Here is a 19,953-nt window from a genome sequence, read left to right as displayed (position 1 = left end):
ACCAACCCCAGTGGATTAGGTTAACTTTTAACTGGAATTCAAATTGCACTTGAGGTATCTTGTTAGGTGTATTTGAGGTTTGCTGTTACATGATAAGCTTTATTCTCTATCTGAAATTTTAGTAATGTGTTCCAAAAGGAGTTGTTCTTCTGAAATAGCAATCCTAGTTTCACGTTCCAAACCTTGAAACTGATAACAGATCCCATCCCCCCCCAACCCCGGCCCCAAACATTTTAGCATAAAATAAAAACATGATTAAAAGTAATATATTGGTATTTAATAAAGTTAATAAATACAGACAACCTTAGGCTACATACAAGTTTTTACAGGGATTTTTGAAGCCTTAACACCTGTTTACAGCCTATTCATCTATGGGAAATATTTTGTGAACCTCTAAGCTCTCATCATGCCGTGCTGTAAACTGTTTTTCCACCAGCTCACAAGCCCAGTGGGTGGTGACAACGTCACATTACTCTACTTGTGGTGCCCACACAGCACCTGGCATGAAGCAGGTGTTCAGGAAACACATAGTGCAGGAATGAATGTGTCTGTTGCATATGGAACCAGCCTCAGTGTCCTGGGTTTGGGCTCCTTCATGGCGATGCTTCAAGTCAAGCATCTTGACTCTGTGCCTCCCGGGATTTTTTCCTAGGCTTGAGCCAGTGGTTCCTGAGTGGGTTAATCTGCTGCTGTTTAGTCTGCAGCTGCTGCTTGTAGTTATATTCTGGGAATGGAACGGCCACAGAATGACTTTGGGTGCCTTGTTCCAAACGAGTGAAACAAAACTCTCCCCCAGGAGCTCACCAGCAGACTCCTTTCTGATGGTAAAGTTTCCACCGTGGTGGCTTTACTAACATCCTGACTGGCCACCTGCCATTCCAAGGGTTATTGATGAGAAAACAGGAAATCAATTTAAGCTTTCTTTAGTCAACAGATTTGGGTTCCACTGCTTAAAGGGTGCTTTTAACCTATCAATGACTAGATAGTTTATTTGTGTAATAATCTAAATGTTCTTACAAGGGCAGCCTCACAGTTGGGCTCTTCTGCATGCCCATTGGCACCCTAGATATCTGCACAGTTGGCACCTGAAGGGTCTGATTTCTACAGGAATGTGTGCTCATGTCTTCGTGTGTCACCTTTTACCTGGCATTTGGGCTCCTAGCATTTTTCTATTTTCTCATGAAGTTTTGCAAAGAGTACTTATATGAGGTATGGCACTCTGTCCAGACACACCTACCACACTTTGGTACAAGAAGGTCACTTCTGTCGTACCCGGTGCTAGAGGGTAGTTACAGGAGTAGATGAAAGCAGTTTATGAAGTAATAGGATGAAAGGGGCAGGTACTTCCTCAAAGGATACATTAGATATTCTTTTCAAGCGTCATTAAGTGAGAGCAGAGTTTTCTATGTTTACATTCTTTTCTCATCCTAAAAACAAATATTACATTATATATCTGCTGTTTATTTCAGTCTGAAAATAGGAATGGATTAAAGTGAGAGTGCTTGGACTAGAATAAATATAAACTTAAAATAACTGGTTAATACTTTTTTTTATCTTTTTTCATTTCCAGTGATTTCTTTCCTGTAACTTTAATGAACTGAAATTTATAACTTTGAAAAGGAGATTAAATGACAAAATAAGTATTATATAATGATCTGAAACTACTTGCACAGTGAACACTACAAACTTTGTTCACATAACAAAGGGAAAGACTGTCTTTCCTAGTCCAATCATGGCATCTTGAAACTGGGAAGTGAGGCTGCCTCGACTCTACAGATCATTCAGTTAGGACCGCTGTTAGTTTAATCCAGGGGTCAGCAAACTATGGCTTGTGGGCTAAATCTGGCCCATTGCCTCTTTTCGTACGGCCTGCAAGCTAAGAATGGTTTTTACATTTCTTTTACAAATAAAAAGAAGAGGGCTTCCCTGGTGGCGCAGTGGTTGAGAGTCCGCCTGCCGATGCAGGGGACACGGGTTCGTGCCCCGGTCCGGGAAGATCCCACATGCCGCGGAGCGGCTGGGCCCGTGAGCCATGGCCACTGAGCCTGTGTGTCTGGAGCCTGTGCTCCGCAGCGGGAGAGGCCACAGCAGTGAGAGGCCCGTGTACCGCAAAAAAAAATAATAATAATAAAAAAATAAAATTAATATTTCAAGACCTGAAAACTAGTTATAATTCAAATTTCATAATGCATGTAATGTATCATATTACATAATGCATGTATCAAGCACAATAAAGTTTTATTGGCACATAGTCATGCTCACTAATTTATGTATTGTCTGTGGCTGCTTTTGTGCCACAGCAGAGTTGAGGATTGTTACAGGGACCATATAACCATAGAGTTGAAAATATTTACTATCTGGCCCTTCACAGAAAAAGTTTTCTGTCCCCTGGTTTAATTTAGTAGCTACAATTATATAAACCCTACTTTTGTTTAAGGATCATGCTTGCTACCTGGGCTGTTCCAGCTTCCTCTGTGATGGGAAAATATTCTTGTGGGAATTAATGGCCATAGTATAATAGGAATAACATCCCAGGAATGTATGCTTTAAACAGTTGGTCCAGGAAGCATAATTTGATCAAGAACTTCCCTGTTTTTAAGTATGAACCAGAGTAGCCCTGGACCACTACAAACGTGGCTCACCCCTGCCCTAAGGTCCTGTGATGGGGTAAATGATTGTCAAGTCCTACGCTCTTTCTTATCAATCATTCGGCTACCATACAGTGATGATTTTGAAAATGAGGAAAAGCATAGAAGTAAGGTTGAATGTTACTTTGGTATCTTACACAGATGAGACTAACGAAAAAGTAAAAGCCTACCTGGACGGGTTTCTGCCACAACAGGCCCAGCAAGGTCAGACGGCTTCCCGACACCTGCCTGGTTTATGGCTCGGACTCGGAACACATAGCTGACACCCTCTTTGAGGCCTTGCACCTGGAAGAAGCAGGTATAGAAGTGATGGGTGCTTTGTGTCATTTGAACAGAAGTGCCCTTCCTCTGTGGTGGCAATTCAATTATACAGCACAAAGGGCACAGGACTTGGGTTTTGAACGTCATTCTGTCAAAGACTGTGTGTGGCTTCAGCTAAGACTTTCTTCTCTCTGGACCATGTGTAAGTAGAGATTTCCAAGATCCCTTGAAACTCAGATGCTGTTTATTTTTTAGATAATTTAATGGCCACCAGCATCAGAAACAGAAGACTAATACAGGTATGCTTTAAAGGAGTTAGCCACCTTATTCTTTGGTCAAAAGACAAATTACAAAGTGCTCAGGAGAGCTTATATGCTGCCCTTTTTTTTTCCTGATCCTTTTGAGACGTTCCATGAATAATTTCAGATAAAATTTCTGACAAGAGAGGGGAATTACAAGCACGGATCACAGATCATGGATCACTTTCCGTTTAAAAGCATGTTAAAGCACTAGAACAAAAACAAACAAAAATTGTCCCTATAAATATAATACAGCTATTTCTCACTAAACAGACAAGCAGGGACTTCCCTGGTGGCACAGTGGTTGGGAATCCGCCTGCCAATGCAGGGGACACGGGTTTGAGCCCTGGTCCAGGAGGATCCCACATGCCATGGAGCAACTGAGCCCGTGCTCCACAACTACTGAGCCTGCACTCTGGAGCCCACAAGCCACAACTACTGAGCCTGCATGCCACAACTACTGAAGCCCATGAGCCTAGAGCCCGTGCTCTGCAACAAGAGAAGCCACCACAATGAGAAGCCTGCACACTGCAATGAAGAGTAGCCCCCGCTCGCTGCAACTAGAGAAAGCCCACGTGCACCAATGAAGACCCAACGCAACCAAAAATAAATGCATAAATAAATAAATTTTTAAAACGATAAAATCTTAATAAATAAATAAACAGACAGCAATTAACATGATTGTGAATTTTAGTAATTTGTGAATAGTCAAATATATTCAAATTCCAAATCCTCACATCTTCAATCATCAAGATGTTTGCTGAGGACCTATATTATATGTGTGCCACCAAGCTAGAGTTACAAGAGCATAAGAGAAGTAAAAAACATATATAATATGTTTTTATACAGCAGTCCCACTTCATAATTTTTTGTGACTTTCTTTGGGTTCAGCACAGTCTCATTAGTATTACAAATACTGTCAGTATTTTACAAAAATTATCTTTTCCGTTTTAGAACATGTGACTTTTAAAAGCTATATGTATTTTTTTTTAAAGCTATATGTATTTTAAGAAGGAGTTTATTACACACAAAGGGCACAATTTTTTCCCATAGTGTTGTGATGGAGATTAACAGCCAAAATGGGATTTAAATCAAACAAAGCTAGAATATACTTATTCAACTAAGCAAAGTGTTTGTGACCATGTATTTAGATGAGCTATGTATTAAACTGTTGGGTTTTTAATCTAATTATTTAACTGTATTGTGTTTATGGTAACAGAATGTCACCACTTATATAGTGATAGCTTTCACTGGAGCTAATGGATTTTTGAAATGAATTTTAATCCGTAAATGAATTTAGGCACAGGCTAAATGCATAAGAGTTTGATGTATGTAAATTCTATACTTAGAAATAATGCCAGGCAACTGTGGATCTACAGAAAGGAACGGAAACATTTCCTTGTCGTGATAAAAATAGACCCGTTGCCAGGTACCTGCCACATCTGCACCTGCCACTTAGGTAATATGTGGCCGTGAGTCAGATTTCTGCCAACACGGCACAGGAAGTGAATCCACTTCCTAGTGTTTAGTCACTGAGGTGACAGGCACACCCCTCCACTCTTCCATCACCACAGGGGCAATGACTGCTGGCTTAAAGCACTAGAGATGCATAATCTATATCCCCCACCCCTTCCAATTATTCTCACCACATTGTCTCAGCAGATTGTAATTACCAATCAAGAAGGAAGCATGAGCTCTGTTGGTTAAACCTTTGGGTGGATAGTAATGCATCTTTCACTCTCTAGGAACCCCTAGGCACTCAGTGCTAATGTGAATGGGGGTGCTGCTGGCAGAAACCGGTTAGGCCATTATGTGCCAGTGCCATGGTGCTAAAATCTCCTGTTCCTGGAGCTATATGTCCTTTCCTCACTTAAATTTGACAGATTAAACTTTTTAACATGCATGTTTTTCCTCCATTTCAGGGCTGAAACTTTTCTGAATATGAAACATCTGGAAAAGTGACTCCACATCAAAATGGGTATGGGGACTATAGGACATCTCTACTTTTCTTCTTTATGCCTTTACTGCTTGAATTTGTCATCATAAGCATGCATCTGTTTTATAATCAGAAAAATCAGTAATTCTATTTTTGCTTTAAAAATTGTGGCCAAACTCTAAGGTCATTTCCTTACAGAAAGTTCGTCTCCTGGTTTGTGAGGGGCACTCAACCTCAGTCTCTCTCTTTCCCCTAAATTTGCCTTTCTTCTTCTTTTTTAAAAAACTGAGTGACATTAACCATTCTTTGACGTGTTTAAACTCCATTATTTTCTCTTCCTACTCATTTTTCCTGGGCTCTTGGTCCCCTTTGCTTGGCTTCTCACTCTCACTTGGTTTCCCGTGAGTCGGGCTCCTGGGATCCTGTGCTATGGCAGATGGAGGATTTGGAAGTCATGCTGGCCATAAGCACACACCACCATCATCTAGGATGTGTCCGACCTTTGTTTTACATTGGCCTTTGGGGATGTCTTTGTATCTAGGGGCCTCCTGACTTCTCTGGACAGCCAAACAGCACCCTAGGCTCCAGACCTTCCTTGACCTTTTCTCTTCCCCACGAAATGTGACCTTCCGTATCTCCTCATGGTATTGTAAGGGGCTGGAGAGCTTACTGGCACATGGCAAGCTGAATTAATGGCATGTTGGATATAATGGTTTAAGGGTCATCTCTCCTGGAGGGTACATTTACATCTTTTTATAGGGACCCCAGAGAGTGGCTGCCCTAACCCCAGAGAGTGGCTGACAAATGGTATGGACTTTAGTGGCAGGTTGACAAGAGAAATCTCTTAAACCAGGTATGCTCTGAAAATCCTCCAAGGCCCACGCCCTGGGTGGTGGCATATTCTGCCAACAGATAAGACTGCACACTGAATGCACTGTGAAGCTTCCTGTTTGACTGTGGTCATACAGTCACACTTCATTGTACGTAACAAGAACTGGAGTCATATTCCCCACAGTTTCTGAGGCCTTGTTGTAGATTCAGGGTCTCCAGATGCCACTGCTGATAATAGGGGGAAACATTCTTTTGAGATTTCTATTTGGTACTAGTGAGAGAGTCAGTGGCTAGAGCAGAACAGTCTCTGGCAGATAGAGTTAGAAACTGGTTCGGTTGGAACACTCTAGAGGAACCTGGAAGGCAGTGACATGGAGAAGGGTGAGAACAAGGTCAAGAGTTGAGGCAACTCATTCCTCTGGTCCCTGAGAGCTCACGTGAGCACAGGGGTGAGGGGGCAGGGGAGGTAAGGCCGACCACGACTCAAAAGGATCAGCAGTTAAAGGCGTACAGGCATGAACTCTATGAAAAGAACACCCTCAAATCAAAAACCACCGGCAAAAATATTCGAGGTAGGAATGAGAAAGTCACCTTTTGGAGATGGTAACATCTTAAGACTGTGAGTAACAAAAATGTGAGGTGGGTAAGTGGAGGCGAGGAGGGACAGAAGAGGGAGGAGGGATCTTTCCCAAAGCCAGGCAACGGGATTTGGGTCAAATTACAAGCAAATTGTTTTAAGTATCAGAAACATCCCCCAAACCTCACCGACTGCCAAATGGAATCCTACCAGGATCCCAACACATGACACAGACCAATGCTGAGATGCTCTGCTTTATCTCACTGACTTTAAAGTTAACTTCGTTAGAAGAACCGTTTTTCTTTAAAAAAAAAAAGATTTTCTCAAACTGTGAGCATCCTCTCACCTTCAGATATGTGTTTTTCAGAGCCGCCTCATTGAGTCCTCGCCACTGGTCCTCTTTGGCACTGGCCTCCTTCATGTCCACAAAGTAGCCAGTGACCGGAGTCCGTCCTGAGTGCATTGGAGGCTTCCACTGCAGAACCAGGGAGGTTTTTCTGACTTCACTGTACTTGAGACTGTGCGGTGGTCCTGAGAGGGAAAGAGAGACTGATGCGTAACAATCATAATGGAGATAAGAAAACTCCAATGTGTGTAAACCTAGAACCACATTTAAGGTCTTAAAGCTGAAGCTAATGCTGGTGTTCTTCTTTTGTAAAATCTACTACTCCCATGGAAACAGGTATTCCGTGCTCATTTCATATCAAGTTTCCTCAACAGCTCTGTATCAGCCTATTAAGACCCTTTACGGGCAGCAAGTGGTTAAGGCCAGTTCAAGGTGCCCTCCAGCAGCTGGATGAAGCCTTGCCCTCAGGCTGTCCTCAGGCCTGTGTTCCTCACCTTTTATCATAACAGTTTAATGTGGTTGCAGATTCAGTTTCAGATTATTTTTGGATGACAATCTGAAAATACCCCGCAATCTCAATTATGACAAAGAAAGCAACTCTCTTTGATGGCTTATGAATATAGAAAAATATATATATTGCAAAATATATATCCCTCCCTCACCGGAGGGATATCTTTCTCGTAAAGCATATATCCCATATAGGGGTAAAAACAAACTACAATTGTGGTTACAAAGAACTTTCACCAAAACAAATACAATCAATCCCATGGGCCCTGAATCTATGCTAAACCCTATCAGGTATTTTACATTCTTTTATCTCACCCATCCCTAAAACAATTAACAGAAAGCTCAGAGACACCAAGGAACTTGATCAACCTGTTCAGGAAGGAAGCCAAATACTTCCTGTGAACTCTTGGGCGAGTCCCATCTACTCACTGATGGCCTGCATCTTTGCATGACTACCAGCTGCTATGAAGGTGATATAGTTATTTTCTTTCTTTTTTTTTTTAAAGGATATAGTCAGATTTGCACTTTATTTATTTATTTAAATTTATTTATTGGCTGCGTTGGGTCCTCGTTGCTGTGCGTGGGCTTTCTCTAGGTGCGGCGAGCGGGGGCTACTCTTTGTTGCGGTGTTCAGGCTTCTCATTGAGGTGGCTTCTCTTTGTTATGGAGCACAGGCTCTAGGCACGTGGGCTGCAGTAGTTGTGGCTCGCAGGCTCTAGAGCGCAGGTTCAGTAGTTGTGGCACACAGGCTTACTTGCTCTGCGGCATATGGCATCTTCCCGGACCAGGGCTTGAACCCGTGTCTCCTGCATTGGCAGGTGGATTCTTAACCACTGCACCACTAGGGAAGTCCCTTTATTTTCTTTTCTCTTTCCTCTTTTTTTTTTTTTTTTAAATAACAACTGGTTTCTAACCAACCAATCAAAAGCACCTGAACTGACTCACAGTGGCCTGAGAGCCAACTACAAGCGCAGACTCCATCATGCTATGCTTTGGCATTTTGCAATTGATCACTGTGTTTTTTGGGCCCTTTTCCTCAGCTTAATGGTCACTGGCAATGAGTCATCCTTGTCTCCTGATGATGCCTTCTGTGGAAACAGGTTTAAATAACACCAGTACCTTACCCTGGTGTGGAGTGCTCTGTTTTGCAAAGGGCTTTTATGACCATTGTCCTGTGTCATCCTTAGGAGCCAGAGAGGCATCCCAACAGGTAGCACCAGCCCTTTCTTCCAGAGAAGGACCACTGTGCTGCTGCTTCCTACCCCCTCGTGTCTTGGAATGAGCAGACCTAGTTTCCAACCCTAACTGCCACTTATTGCCTGTGTGACCTCCTGGGTATCATTTAACCTGAGTCTGTTTCTTCATCCGACAAAATGTCCTAAATGCTCTCACCTATCATAAAGCTTTCTTGACTCATGGCTTTCCCAACACTTCTCAGTGAGTCAAGGGTGAATCTGGGAAAAGAGAGGCCGTGGGCATGGAGGACTGCCCCGTTCACTTCTCCTCTGAGTTGGGAGCACTCACCCTGCAACCTCTTTTGCTAACTATATCTCTGTCTATCAAACCATTTTCCACAGGTCTGCTCAGAATTTCTTGGTCTGTCGTCATTCACATTTTAACTTTATTCAGGAACTGCAGTAATTTAAAAACAGACCCACTTTTGTGTAGTTGGCAGAAAGAACTTAAGAAATATCGCCAGCTTCAAGAAGGCGAAAGGAAAGCCACTGTGTTTGCCTCTTGTATTAACTGAAAGTGAGTGAACTCTTGAACTTCTCTTGAGTTTCTCTTGTAATCTTTTTATTCACACCTGATAGAGATGTGATGCAGATGGACGCTCACTAAGTGAAGGCAAAAAAGACGGTCCTCCAAATGCACTAAGGTTTCAAATAGAGGAAGTGGGTGGCACTGGGGGCATGGCTGGATCCACCCAGTGTGCCCAGTGTGGCCTGGTGTTCTAACGTGGTTGGAGCCAGTGCTGTAGCAGTTGTTATACAAGCTGAATACCCAACCCAAGTGGGAGAATTTAGTCATTCTGTGGCACTAAAGTATTTGGGTGTTTGAAGTTAGTGCCATTGGAAGCACAATAAAACCATCCACTAGGGACTTCCCTGGCAGTCCAGTGGTTAAGACTCCGCCTTCCAATGCAGGGGGCGCAGGTTCAATCCCTGGTCGGGGAATTAAGGCCCCCCACGCCGTGTGGTGAGGTCAAAAATTAAAAAACAAAAAGCAAACAAAAAAAACCCCATCCACTGACTATGTTGCTAGTCTGACTCTTAATGACTTAGTAAATGTGTTAGTATTCAGTCTTTACATTTGTTCACTGCTGTAACTGTGTAAGAGTTAAAAGCATAGGTAATTGTTTCTGGCTTCTCCCCACTTTCATCCCTGCCCCATCAGCCACCCTCTACGACAACCTCCAAAGGAGAGCATTTCCAGTCCGGTTCCAGGATCTTTATTGTGATGCAGAGTTGAGAAAAAGCTGACATAGACAGAAAGGACTCAAGGGTTAAGTGGAGAGATATAAGAGGCAGGAGGCCAGGACTGAAGCCCTAGGCAGGCATGTTAGGTCCCCTGTATGTACACTGAAGAGCGGGGAGCAAGGGAGGAGGAGACCACAGGGAGGAGGACACAGAGGCTGGGGCTGAGGAGACGGGGGAGGGAGGCTGATAAATGAAATGCTCCAGAGCAGTGGGCGAATGCACAACTTGGGAGTGCCAGAGGACATTTTAAGAAATTTTGCTGGGGGATGTGAATTGGATGCCCTTTAGTGGCCTTGAAGAAGACAAGCAAAGATTAGAATTCCTTTTAAATAATCAAGTGGCATTCAAACTGTGTGCTTCCGTCCATCCTACTCCATGCAGAGGCTGAGCTATGGGGACTCTAGGATTTATTTGGAATATAAGAAATTTATACTCAGTTTTATATTGGTACCTATTGTTTCATAGTACTGTAGAAATATTTAACGTAAACACAAGGGGCTGAGAGAATCTGTCTCCCTTAGAAGCTGTATATATGTACCACTTAAATTTAGTTCCAGGTTGTAGGTTCCATTGGAAGAAACTCTGAGCCTCAGTGCTGAGACATGGTCTTCCCGGTTTACCTGGAACAGCAATGGTCCACTCTTCACATTTGAAGCTTGCGCTTACTGCCGAGGGTGCTCCCAAGCCAGCGATGTTCATGGCTGCCACTTGGAACTGATATACCATGTTCTCCTTCAAGTTGCTAATCTGCAACATGGACAATATCATGGATAGTGAACATTTCAGGTTTGTTTTTCTAGTGGTTCAACGTTTTATTTATTTACCTCCTGTGTTGGACATACTCTAGGGTGACCCCCCAATGAGTCACACCCTTTTGTAATCTCCCCTTGCATTGGGGTGAAACCTGAGACTTGCTTCTAGCCAACAGAACATGGCAGGGGTATTGGAATATGAGTCCTGTGATTGTATTATATCATATGGCAAAGGAGGAGGGATATTTCAGATGTAATTAAGATCCCTAATCAGTTGATTTTGAGTTAATCAAAAGGGAGATAGATTATCCTGGGCGCACCTGACTGTGATGTTGTGATTTATAATAAGACATATATATTTGGTTTTTGTCCCCATTCCTGGCACAGAGCTCCTAAAACACTTGGAATTTCCTAAGTGGTGAGAGTTATAAAGTATCTTTTGTTGTGCTAATGAGGTGACTTTTGGAAAGCACCTAAGGATGGGGACTGGTTGCCAAGGGAACAAATCATGTGATTAGAGGGTGGGAACTTTTGGCCTCATCCCAGACCTCTGGACCTCCGGGGAGGGAAGATGGGCTGGAGATTGAGTTCAATCACCAATGGCCAATGATTTAATCAAGCGAGTCCATGTAATGAAGCCTCCATAAAACCCCAAAAGAGCAGGGTTCAGACAGCTTCCAGGTTGGTGAACACATGGAGGTGCTGGGACAGTGGTGGTCTGGAGAGAGGATGGAAGCTCCATGCCCATTCCCCATATCTTGACCTATCAATCTCTTCTATCTGGCTGTTCCTGATTTATACCTTTTATAATAAACTGATAATCTGGTAAGTAAAATGTTTCTCTGAGTTCTGTGAGCCACTCTAGTGAATTAATCAAACTCAAGGAGGAGGTTGTGGGAAATTGATTTGTAGTCTGTTGGTCAGAAGCACAGGTGACATCCTGGACTTTCAACTGGCATCTGAAGTGGGGGCAGGGTTATTCTTGAGGGACTGAACCCTTTACATGTGAGACCTGAGTCTATCTTCAGGGAGACAGTGTCAGAATTGAGTTAAATTGTAGGACGCCCAGCTGGTGTCTGAGAAGTGTTGTGAGTGTGAAGTAGTGTAAGAGCAAAGGAGAAACACACAGGAGGGAAAGTGAGTTTTTCCAAAGGACTGACTTAATCAGATAGAAACTCTTAAAATGGGGTTTGGGCCCTGCCTAAAGAGAAACACTGTCATGATGGCCTTGAAGAAGCAAATACTGTTTTTCAAACTGCTTAGCCACTCACATTTGGAGAAGGACAGCCTCTAGGAGCTGAGGGTCTCAGACCTACAGCTGCAAGGAACTGAATTTTGCCAACAACAGTGAGCTTAGAAGAGGAACTCGAGTTCCAGATGAGAACACAGTCCAGCTGAAACCTGGTTGCAGCCTTGTGAGACCCTGAGCTGAAGACCCAGCTAAGCCGTGCCTAGACTCCTGACTCAAGGAAACTGTGATACCACAAACAGGGACAGTTTGTGGTAGTTTGTTACACAGCAACAGAAAACGAATGCATGTGCAGATGAAAATTAAATGAATTCTAATCTTGGAATCAAAATACTCAAATTCTTGTAATATTTCTGCTCTTTACTGAGTGATCTCTTATTTTCTATATCCCTCAGTATGAACTGGGTTGTTGTGGGGTAAATATATGTAGTAAAATAATAAATGTGAAAACATTTGCAAAATAGAAATGATGGAATGTATTAATGTGAAAATAATCCATGAACTAGGCTTTAAAAGAGGAGACAATGAGTAGAAGAACGTGCTCTCACTCCCTCTTGCAAGAACACCAGAATGACAACTAACTGCTGAACAATCATCGACAGGAAGACACTGGAACTCACCGAAAAGATACCCCATATCCAAAGACAAAGGAGAAGCCACAGTGAGACGGTAGGAGGGGCGCAATCACAATAAAATCAAATCCCATAACTGCTGGGTGGGTGACTCACAAACTGGAGAACACTTATACCACAGAAGTCCACCCACTGGAGTGAAGGTTCTGAGCCCCACGTCAGGCTTCCCAATCTGGGGGTCCGGCAACGGGAGGAGGAATTCCTAGAGAATCAGACTTTGAAGGCTAGCAGGATTTGACTGCAGGACTTTGACAAGACTGGGGGAAACAGAGACTCCACTCTTGGAGGGCACACACAAAGTAGTGTGCGCATCGGGACCCAGGGGAAGGAGCAGTGAGCCCATAGGAGACTGAACCAGACCTACCTGCTAGAGTTGGAGGGTCTCCTGCATAGGCGGAGTGTGGCTATGTGTCACCGTGAGGACAAGGACACTGGCAGCAGAAGTTCTGGGATGTACTCCTTGGTGTAAGCCCTCCCAGAGTCCGCCATTGGCCCCACCAAAGAGCCTGGGTAGGCTCCAGTGTTGGGAGCCTCAGGCCAAACAACAAACAGGGAGGGAACCCAGCCCCATCCAACAGCAGAGAAGTGGATTAAAGTTTTACTGAGCTCTGCCCACCAAAGCAACAGCCAGCTCTACCCACCACCAGTCCTGGCCATCAGGAAACTTGCACAAGCCTCTTAGATAGCCTCATCCACCAGAGGGCAGACAGCAGAAGCAAGAAGAACTACAATCCTGCAGCCTGTGGAACAAAAACCACATTCACAGAAAGATAAACAAGATGAAAAAGGCAGAGGTCTATGCACCAGATGAAGGAACAAGATAAAACCACAGAAAAACAACTAAATGAAATGGAGATAGGCAACCTTCCAGAAAAAGAATTCAGAATAATGATAGTGAAGATGATCCAGGACCTTGTAAAAAGAATGGAGGCAAAATTCAAGAAGATGCAAGCAATGTTTAAGACCTAGAAGAATTAAAGAACAAACAAACAGAGATGAACAACACAATAACTGAAATGAAAAGTACACTAGAAGGAATCAATAGCAGAATAACTGAGGCAGAAGAACGGATAAGTGACCTGGAACACAGAATGGTGGAATTCACTGCTGTGGAACAGAATAAAGAAAAAAGAATGAAAAGAAATGAAGACAGCCTAAGAGACCTCTGGGACAACATTAAACAAAACAACATTTGCATTATAGGGGTCCCAGAAGGAGAAGAGAGAGAGAAAGGACCCGAGAAAATATTTGAAGAAATTATAGTCAAAAATTTCCATAACATGGGAAAGGAAATAGTCAACCAAGTCCAGGAAGTGCAGAGAGTCCCATACAGAATAAACCCAAGGAGAAATGCACCAGGACATATAGTAATCAAATTGGCAAAAATTAAAGACAAAGAAAAATTATTGAAAGCAGCAAGGGAAAAACAACAAATAACATACAAGGGAACTCCCATAAGGTTAACAGCTGATTTCTCAGCAGAAACTCTACAAGTCAGAAAGGAGTAACATGATATACTTAAAGTGATGAAAGAGACGAACCTACAACCAAGATTACTCTACCCGGCAAGGATCTCATTCAGATTCGATGGAGAAATCAAAAGCTTTACAGACAAGCAAAAGCTAAGAGAATTCAGCACCACCAAACCAGCTCTACAACAAATGCTAAAGGAACTTCTCTAAGTGGGAAACACAAGAGAAGAAAAGGAACTGCAAAAACAAACCCAAAACAATTAATAAAATTGTAATAGGAACAAACATATCGATAATTACCTTAAACGTGAATGGATTAAATGCTCCAACCAAAAGACACAGGCTTGCTGAACGGAAACAAAAACAAGACCCATACATATGCTGTCTACAAGAGACCCACTTCAGACCTAGGGACACATTCAGACTAAAAGTGAGGGAATGGAAAAAGATATTCCATGAAAATGGAAATCAAAAGAAAGCTGGAGTAGCAATGCTCATATCAGATAAAATAGACTTTAAAATAAAGAATGTTACAAGAGACAAGGAAGGACACTACATAATGATCAAGGAATCAATTCAAGAAGAAGATATAACAATTATAAATATATATGCACCCAACATAGGAGCACCTCAATACATAAGACAACTGCTAACAGCTACAAAAGAGGAAACTGGGCTTCCCTGGTGGCGCAGTGGTTAAGAATCTGCCTGCCAATGCAGGGACGCAGGTTCGTGCCCCGGCCCAGGAAGATCCCACATGCTGCAGAGCGGCTGGGCCCATGAGCCGTGGCCTCTGAGCCTGCGCGTCCGGAGCCTGTGCTCTGCAACGGGAGAGGCCGCTTCAGTGAGAGGACTGCGTACCGCAAAAAAAAAAAAAAAAAAAAAAAAAGAGGAAATTGACACTAATACAATAATAGTGGGGGAGTTTAACACCTCACTTACACCAATGGACAGATCATCCAAAATGAAAATTAATAAGGAAACACGAGCTTTAAATGACACAATAGACCAGATAGATTTAATTGACATTTATAGGACATTCCATCCAAAAACAGCAGATTATACTTTCTTCTCAAGTGTGCACAGAACATTCTCCAGGATGGATCACATTTGGGTCACAAATCAAGCCTCAGTAAATTTAAGAAAACTGAAATCATATCAAGCATCTTTTTTGACCACAGCGCTATGAGATTAGAATTCAATTACAGGGAAAAAAAACACGGACACATGGAGGCTAAACAGTCTTTAACTAAATAACCAAGAGACCACTGAAGAAATCAAAGAGGAAATCAAAAAATACCTAGAGACAAATGATAATGAAAACACAACGATCCAAAACCTATGAGATTCAGCAAAAGCAGTTCTAAGAGGGAAGTTTATAGCTATACAAGCCTACCTCAAGAAACAAGAAAAATCTCAAATAAACAATCTAACCTTACACCTAAAGGAACTAGAGAAAGAAGAACAAACAAAACCAAAAGTTAGGAGAAGGAAAGAAATCATAAAGATCAGAGCAGAAATAAATGAAATAGAAACAAAGAAAACAAGAGCAAAGATCAATAAAACTAAAAGCTGGTTCTTTGAGAAGATAAACAAAATTGATAAACCACTAGCCAGATGCATCAAGAAAAAGAGGGAGAGGACTCAAACCAATAAAATTAGAAATGAAAAAGGAGAAGTTACAACAGACACCGCAGAAATACAAAGCATCCTAAGAGACTACTACAAGCAACTCTATGCCAATAAAATAGACAACCTAGAAGAAATGGACAAATTCTTAGAAAGGTATAACATTCCAAGACTGAACCAGGAAGAAACAGAAAATATGAACAGACCAATCACAAGTAATGAAATTGAAACTGTGATTAAAAATCTTCCAACAGGGCTTCGCTGGTGGTGCAGTGGTTGAGAGTCCGCCTGTCGATTCAGGGGACACGGGTTCGTGCCCCGGTCCAGGAAGATCCCACATGCCACACAGCGGATAGGCCTGTGAGCCATGGCTGCTGGGTCTGCGTGTCCGGAGTCTGTGCTCCACAACGGGAGAGGCCACAACAGTGAGAGGCCCGCGAACCGCAAAAAAAAAAAAAAAAAGATTTTCCAACAAACAAAAGTCCAGGACCAGATGGCTTCACAGGTGAATTCTATCAAACATTTAGAGAAGAGCTAACATCCATCCTTCTCAAACTCTTCCAAAAAATTGCAGAGGAGGGAACACTCCCAAACTCATTCTATGAGGCCACCATCACCCTGATACCAAAACCAGATAAAGATACTACAAAAAAAGAAAATTACAGAAAATTCACTGATGAATATAGATGCAAGAACCCTCAACAAAATACTTGCAAACAGAATCCAACAACACATTAAAAGGATCATACACCATGATCAAGTGGGATTTATCCCAGGGATGCAAGGATTCTTCAACACATGCAAATCAATCAATGTGATACACCATATTAACAAACTGAAGAATAAAAACCATATGATCATCTCAATAGATGCAGAAAAACGTTTTGACAAAATTCAACAACCATTTATGATAAAAACTCTCCAGAAAGTGGGCATAGAGGGAACCTACCTCAACATAATAAAGGCCATATATGACAAACCCACAGCAAACATCATTCTCAGTGGTGCAAAACTGAAAACATTTCCTCTAAGATCAGGAACAAGACAAGGATGTCCACTCTCGCCACTATTATTCAACACAGTTTTGGAAGTCCTAGCCACGGCAATCAGAGAAGAAAAAGAAAGAAAAGGAATACAGATTGGAAAAGAAATAAAACGGTCACTGTTTGCAGATGACATGATACTATACATAGAGAATCCTAAAGATGCCACCAGAAAACTACTAGAGCTAATCAATGAATTTGGTAAAGTTGCAGGATACAAAATTAATGCACAGGAATGTCTTGCATTCCTATACCCTAATGATGAAAAATCTGAAAGAGAAATTAAGGATACACTCCCATTTACCACTGCAACAAAAAGAATAAAATCCCTAGGAATAAACCTACCTAGGGAGACAAAAGACCTGTATGCAGAAAACTATATGACACTGTTGAAAGAAATTAAAGATGATACCAACAGATGGAGAGATACACCATATTCTTGGATTGGAAGAATCAATAGTGTGAAAATGACTATACTACCCAAAGCAATCTACAGATTCAATGCAATCCCTATCAAATCACCAAAGGCATTTTTTACGGAACTAGAACAAAAAATCTTAAAATTTGTATGGAAACACAAAAGACCCCGAATAGCCAAAGCAGTCTTGAGGGAAAAAAACAGAGCTGGAGGAATCAGACTCCCTGACTTCAGACTATACTACAAAGCTACAGTAATCAAGAAAATACGGTACTGGCACAAAAACAGAAACATAGATCAATGGAACAGTATAAAAAGCCTGGAGATAAACCCATGCACCTATGGTCATCTAATCTATGACAAAGGAGGTAAGGATATACAGTGGAGAAGAGACAGTCTCTTCAATAAGTGGTGCTGGGAAAACTGGACAGCTACATGTAAAAGAATGAAATTAGAACACTCCCTAACACCATATACAAAAATAAACTCAAAATGGATTAAAGACCTAAATGTAAGACCAGACACCATAAAACTCTTAGAGGAAAACACAGGAAGAACACTTTTTGACATAAATCACAGTAAGATCTTTTTTGATCCATCTCCTAGAGTAATGGAAATAAAAACAAAAATAAACAAATGGGACCTAATGAAACTTAAAAGCTTTTGCAAAGCAAAGGAAACTACAAACAAGACGAAAAGACAACCCTCAGAATGGGAGAAAATATTTGCAAACGAATCAACGGACAAATGGTTAATCTCCAAAATCTATAAACAGCTCATGCGGCTCAATATTAAAAAAACAAACAACCCAATCCAAAAGTGGGCAGAAGACCTAAATAGACATTTCTCCAAAGAAGACATACAGATGGCCAAGAAGCACATGAAAGGATGCTCAACATCACTAATTATTAGAGAAATGCAAATCAAAACTACAATGAGGTATCACCTCACACCAGTTAGAATGGGCATCATCAGAAAATCTACACACAACAAATGCTGGAGAAGGTGTGGAGAAAAGGGAACGCTCTTGCGCTGTTGGTGGGAATGTAAATTGATACAGCCACTATGGAGAACAGTATGGAGGTTCCTTAAAAAACGAAAAATAGAATTACCACATGACCCAGCAATCCCACTACTGGGCATATACCCAGAGAAAACCGTAATTCAAAAAGACACATGCACCCCAATGTTCATTGCAGCACTATTTACAATAGCCAGATCATGGAAGCAACCTAAATGCCCATCAACAGACGAATGGATAAGGAAGATGTGGTACATATACACAATGGACTATTGCTCAGCCATAAAAAGGAATGACGTTGGGTCATTTGTAGAGACGTGGCTGAATCTAGAGACTGTCATACAGAGTGAAGTAAGTCAGAAAGAGAAAAACAAATATCGCATATTAACGCATATATGTGGAACCTAGAAAAATGGTAAAGATGAAGCGGTTTGCAGGGCAGAAATTGAGACACAGATGTAGAGAACAAACGTATGGACACCAAGGGAGGAAGCAGTGGGGGTGGGGGTGGGATGAACTGGGAGACTGGGATTGACATGTATACACTAATATGTATAAAATGGTCAACTAATAAGAACCTGCTGTATGAAAAAATAAATAAAACAAAATTCAAAAAAAATCCATGAACGATAAATAATCCTTTGAACATTAAAAATGCTTAATAAATGGAGGTACTGATGGAACCAGCTGAGTTAACAAACTTTACCTACTGTATGATTTAAGCCAAGACAAATCTGTATCCATGATCCAGTCTACACCTGATTTTATCATGAAGCTGGGTATCCATAAAGGGAAAAATAATTTGACCCTTATTTCACATCATACACAACATTTATAGGTGAATTAATAACTTAAACGTAAGTGGCAAACTGTAAAGCCTTTAGAATATAATCTATATAGCATGGTCCCAGCTGGGGCCATGGCTTTCAGGATTCCTGAACTAGAAGGCATTTCTTAAAAAAAAAAAAAAGGCACAGAAATCGCTAATGACAAAGCAAATGTTGGTAAATCTGACTACAATAAATTTGACAAGAAAACAGGTGTAGTTCACCATAAGGAGAGGAAAAGTCTAGCCAATGAGACGATATAGGCAACTTACATAGCCAACAAGGATTTATGCTCAAAATATTTAAAGAACTTCACAAGGCAATAAGAAAACCCATTAGAAAAATGGGCAAAAACCTTGTTAGGCATGCTATGAAAGATTTCAAAATGGACCATAAACACAGGAAAAGATGTTCAGACTCATTCGACACCCAGATTGTCGAAACAGGAAAAGTGTGAACACACCAAGTGCTGGAAGGATGTGCAGCATTGGGAATTCTCATACTCTTCAGAAAAACAGCAGAGAATTATGAGGTGAAGTTGGAGATAAACAAGACTCTCTGGCCTAGCAATTTCACTTGTGGGTAATAACCTAGAGAAACTAGTGCACATATGTGCCAGCAGGCATGTACAAAAATGTTCATAGCTAAATTGTTTGATATGGCTTACAATGCCCCATGTCAATCAATAATTGAATGGGAAGGTCTACTGTGAGATGGTCATATAATGGAATACACAGCAATAAAGTCAGAGCTACTTGTACCAACATGGAAGAATCTTAAAAATAAAATTTTGGAAAAAAAAATAAAAAATAAAATAAAATAAAATTTTGGGGCTTCCCTGGTGGCGCGGTGGTTGAGAGTCCGCCTGCCGATGCAGGTTGGGGAAGATTCCACATGCCGCGAAGCGGTTGGGCCTGTGAGCCGTGGCTGCTGGGCCTGCGTGTCCGGAGCCTGTGCTCCGCAACGGGAGAGGCCACAACAGTGAGAGGCCCGTGTACCGCAAAAATAAATAAAATAAAATTTTG

General features: G+C 41.7%; 1 protein-coding gene across 4 annotated transcripts in view; it reads right to left on the bottom strand.

Annotated features, from left to right (window-relative positions):
• Nucleotides 1-19,953, bottom strand: part of MYOM1 (myomesin 1) — a 160,727-nt gene that overhangs the window by 34,652 nt on the left and 106,122 nt on the right. For all 4 annotated transcript variants that reach the window (XM_060028740.2, XM_060028738.2, XM_060028737.2 and 1 more), the window contains 3 exons: nt 10,506-10,632; nt 6,899-7,083; nt 2,819-2,933 (listed from right to left, as the gene is read on the bottom strand). In XM_060028740.2, the coding sequence (XP_059884723.1) occupies nt 2,819-2,933; nt 6,899-7,083; nt 10,506-10,632 (427 nt within the window). The remainder of the gene's footprint in view (nt 1-2,818; nt 2,934-6,898; nt 7,084-10,505; nt 10,633-19,953) is intronic.

This window comes from Delphinus delphis, chromosome 13, assembly GCF_949987515.2.
Source record: "Delphinus delphis chromosome 13, mDelDel1.2, whole genome shotgun sequence".
Lineage (NCBI taxonomy): Eukaryota > Metazoa > Chordata > Mammalia > Artiodactyla > Delphinidae > Delphinus > Delphinus delphis.
Note: the sequence above shows the minus strand (reverse complement) of the source record. Positions and strands in the feature narration are given on the sequence as shown.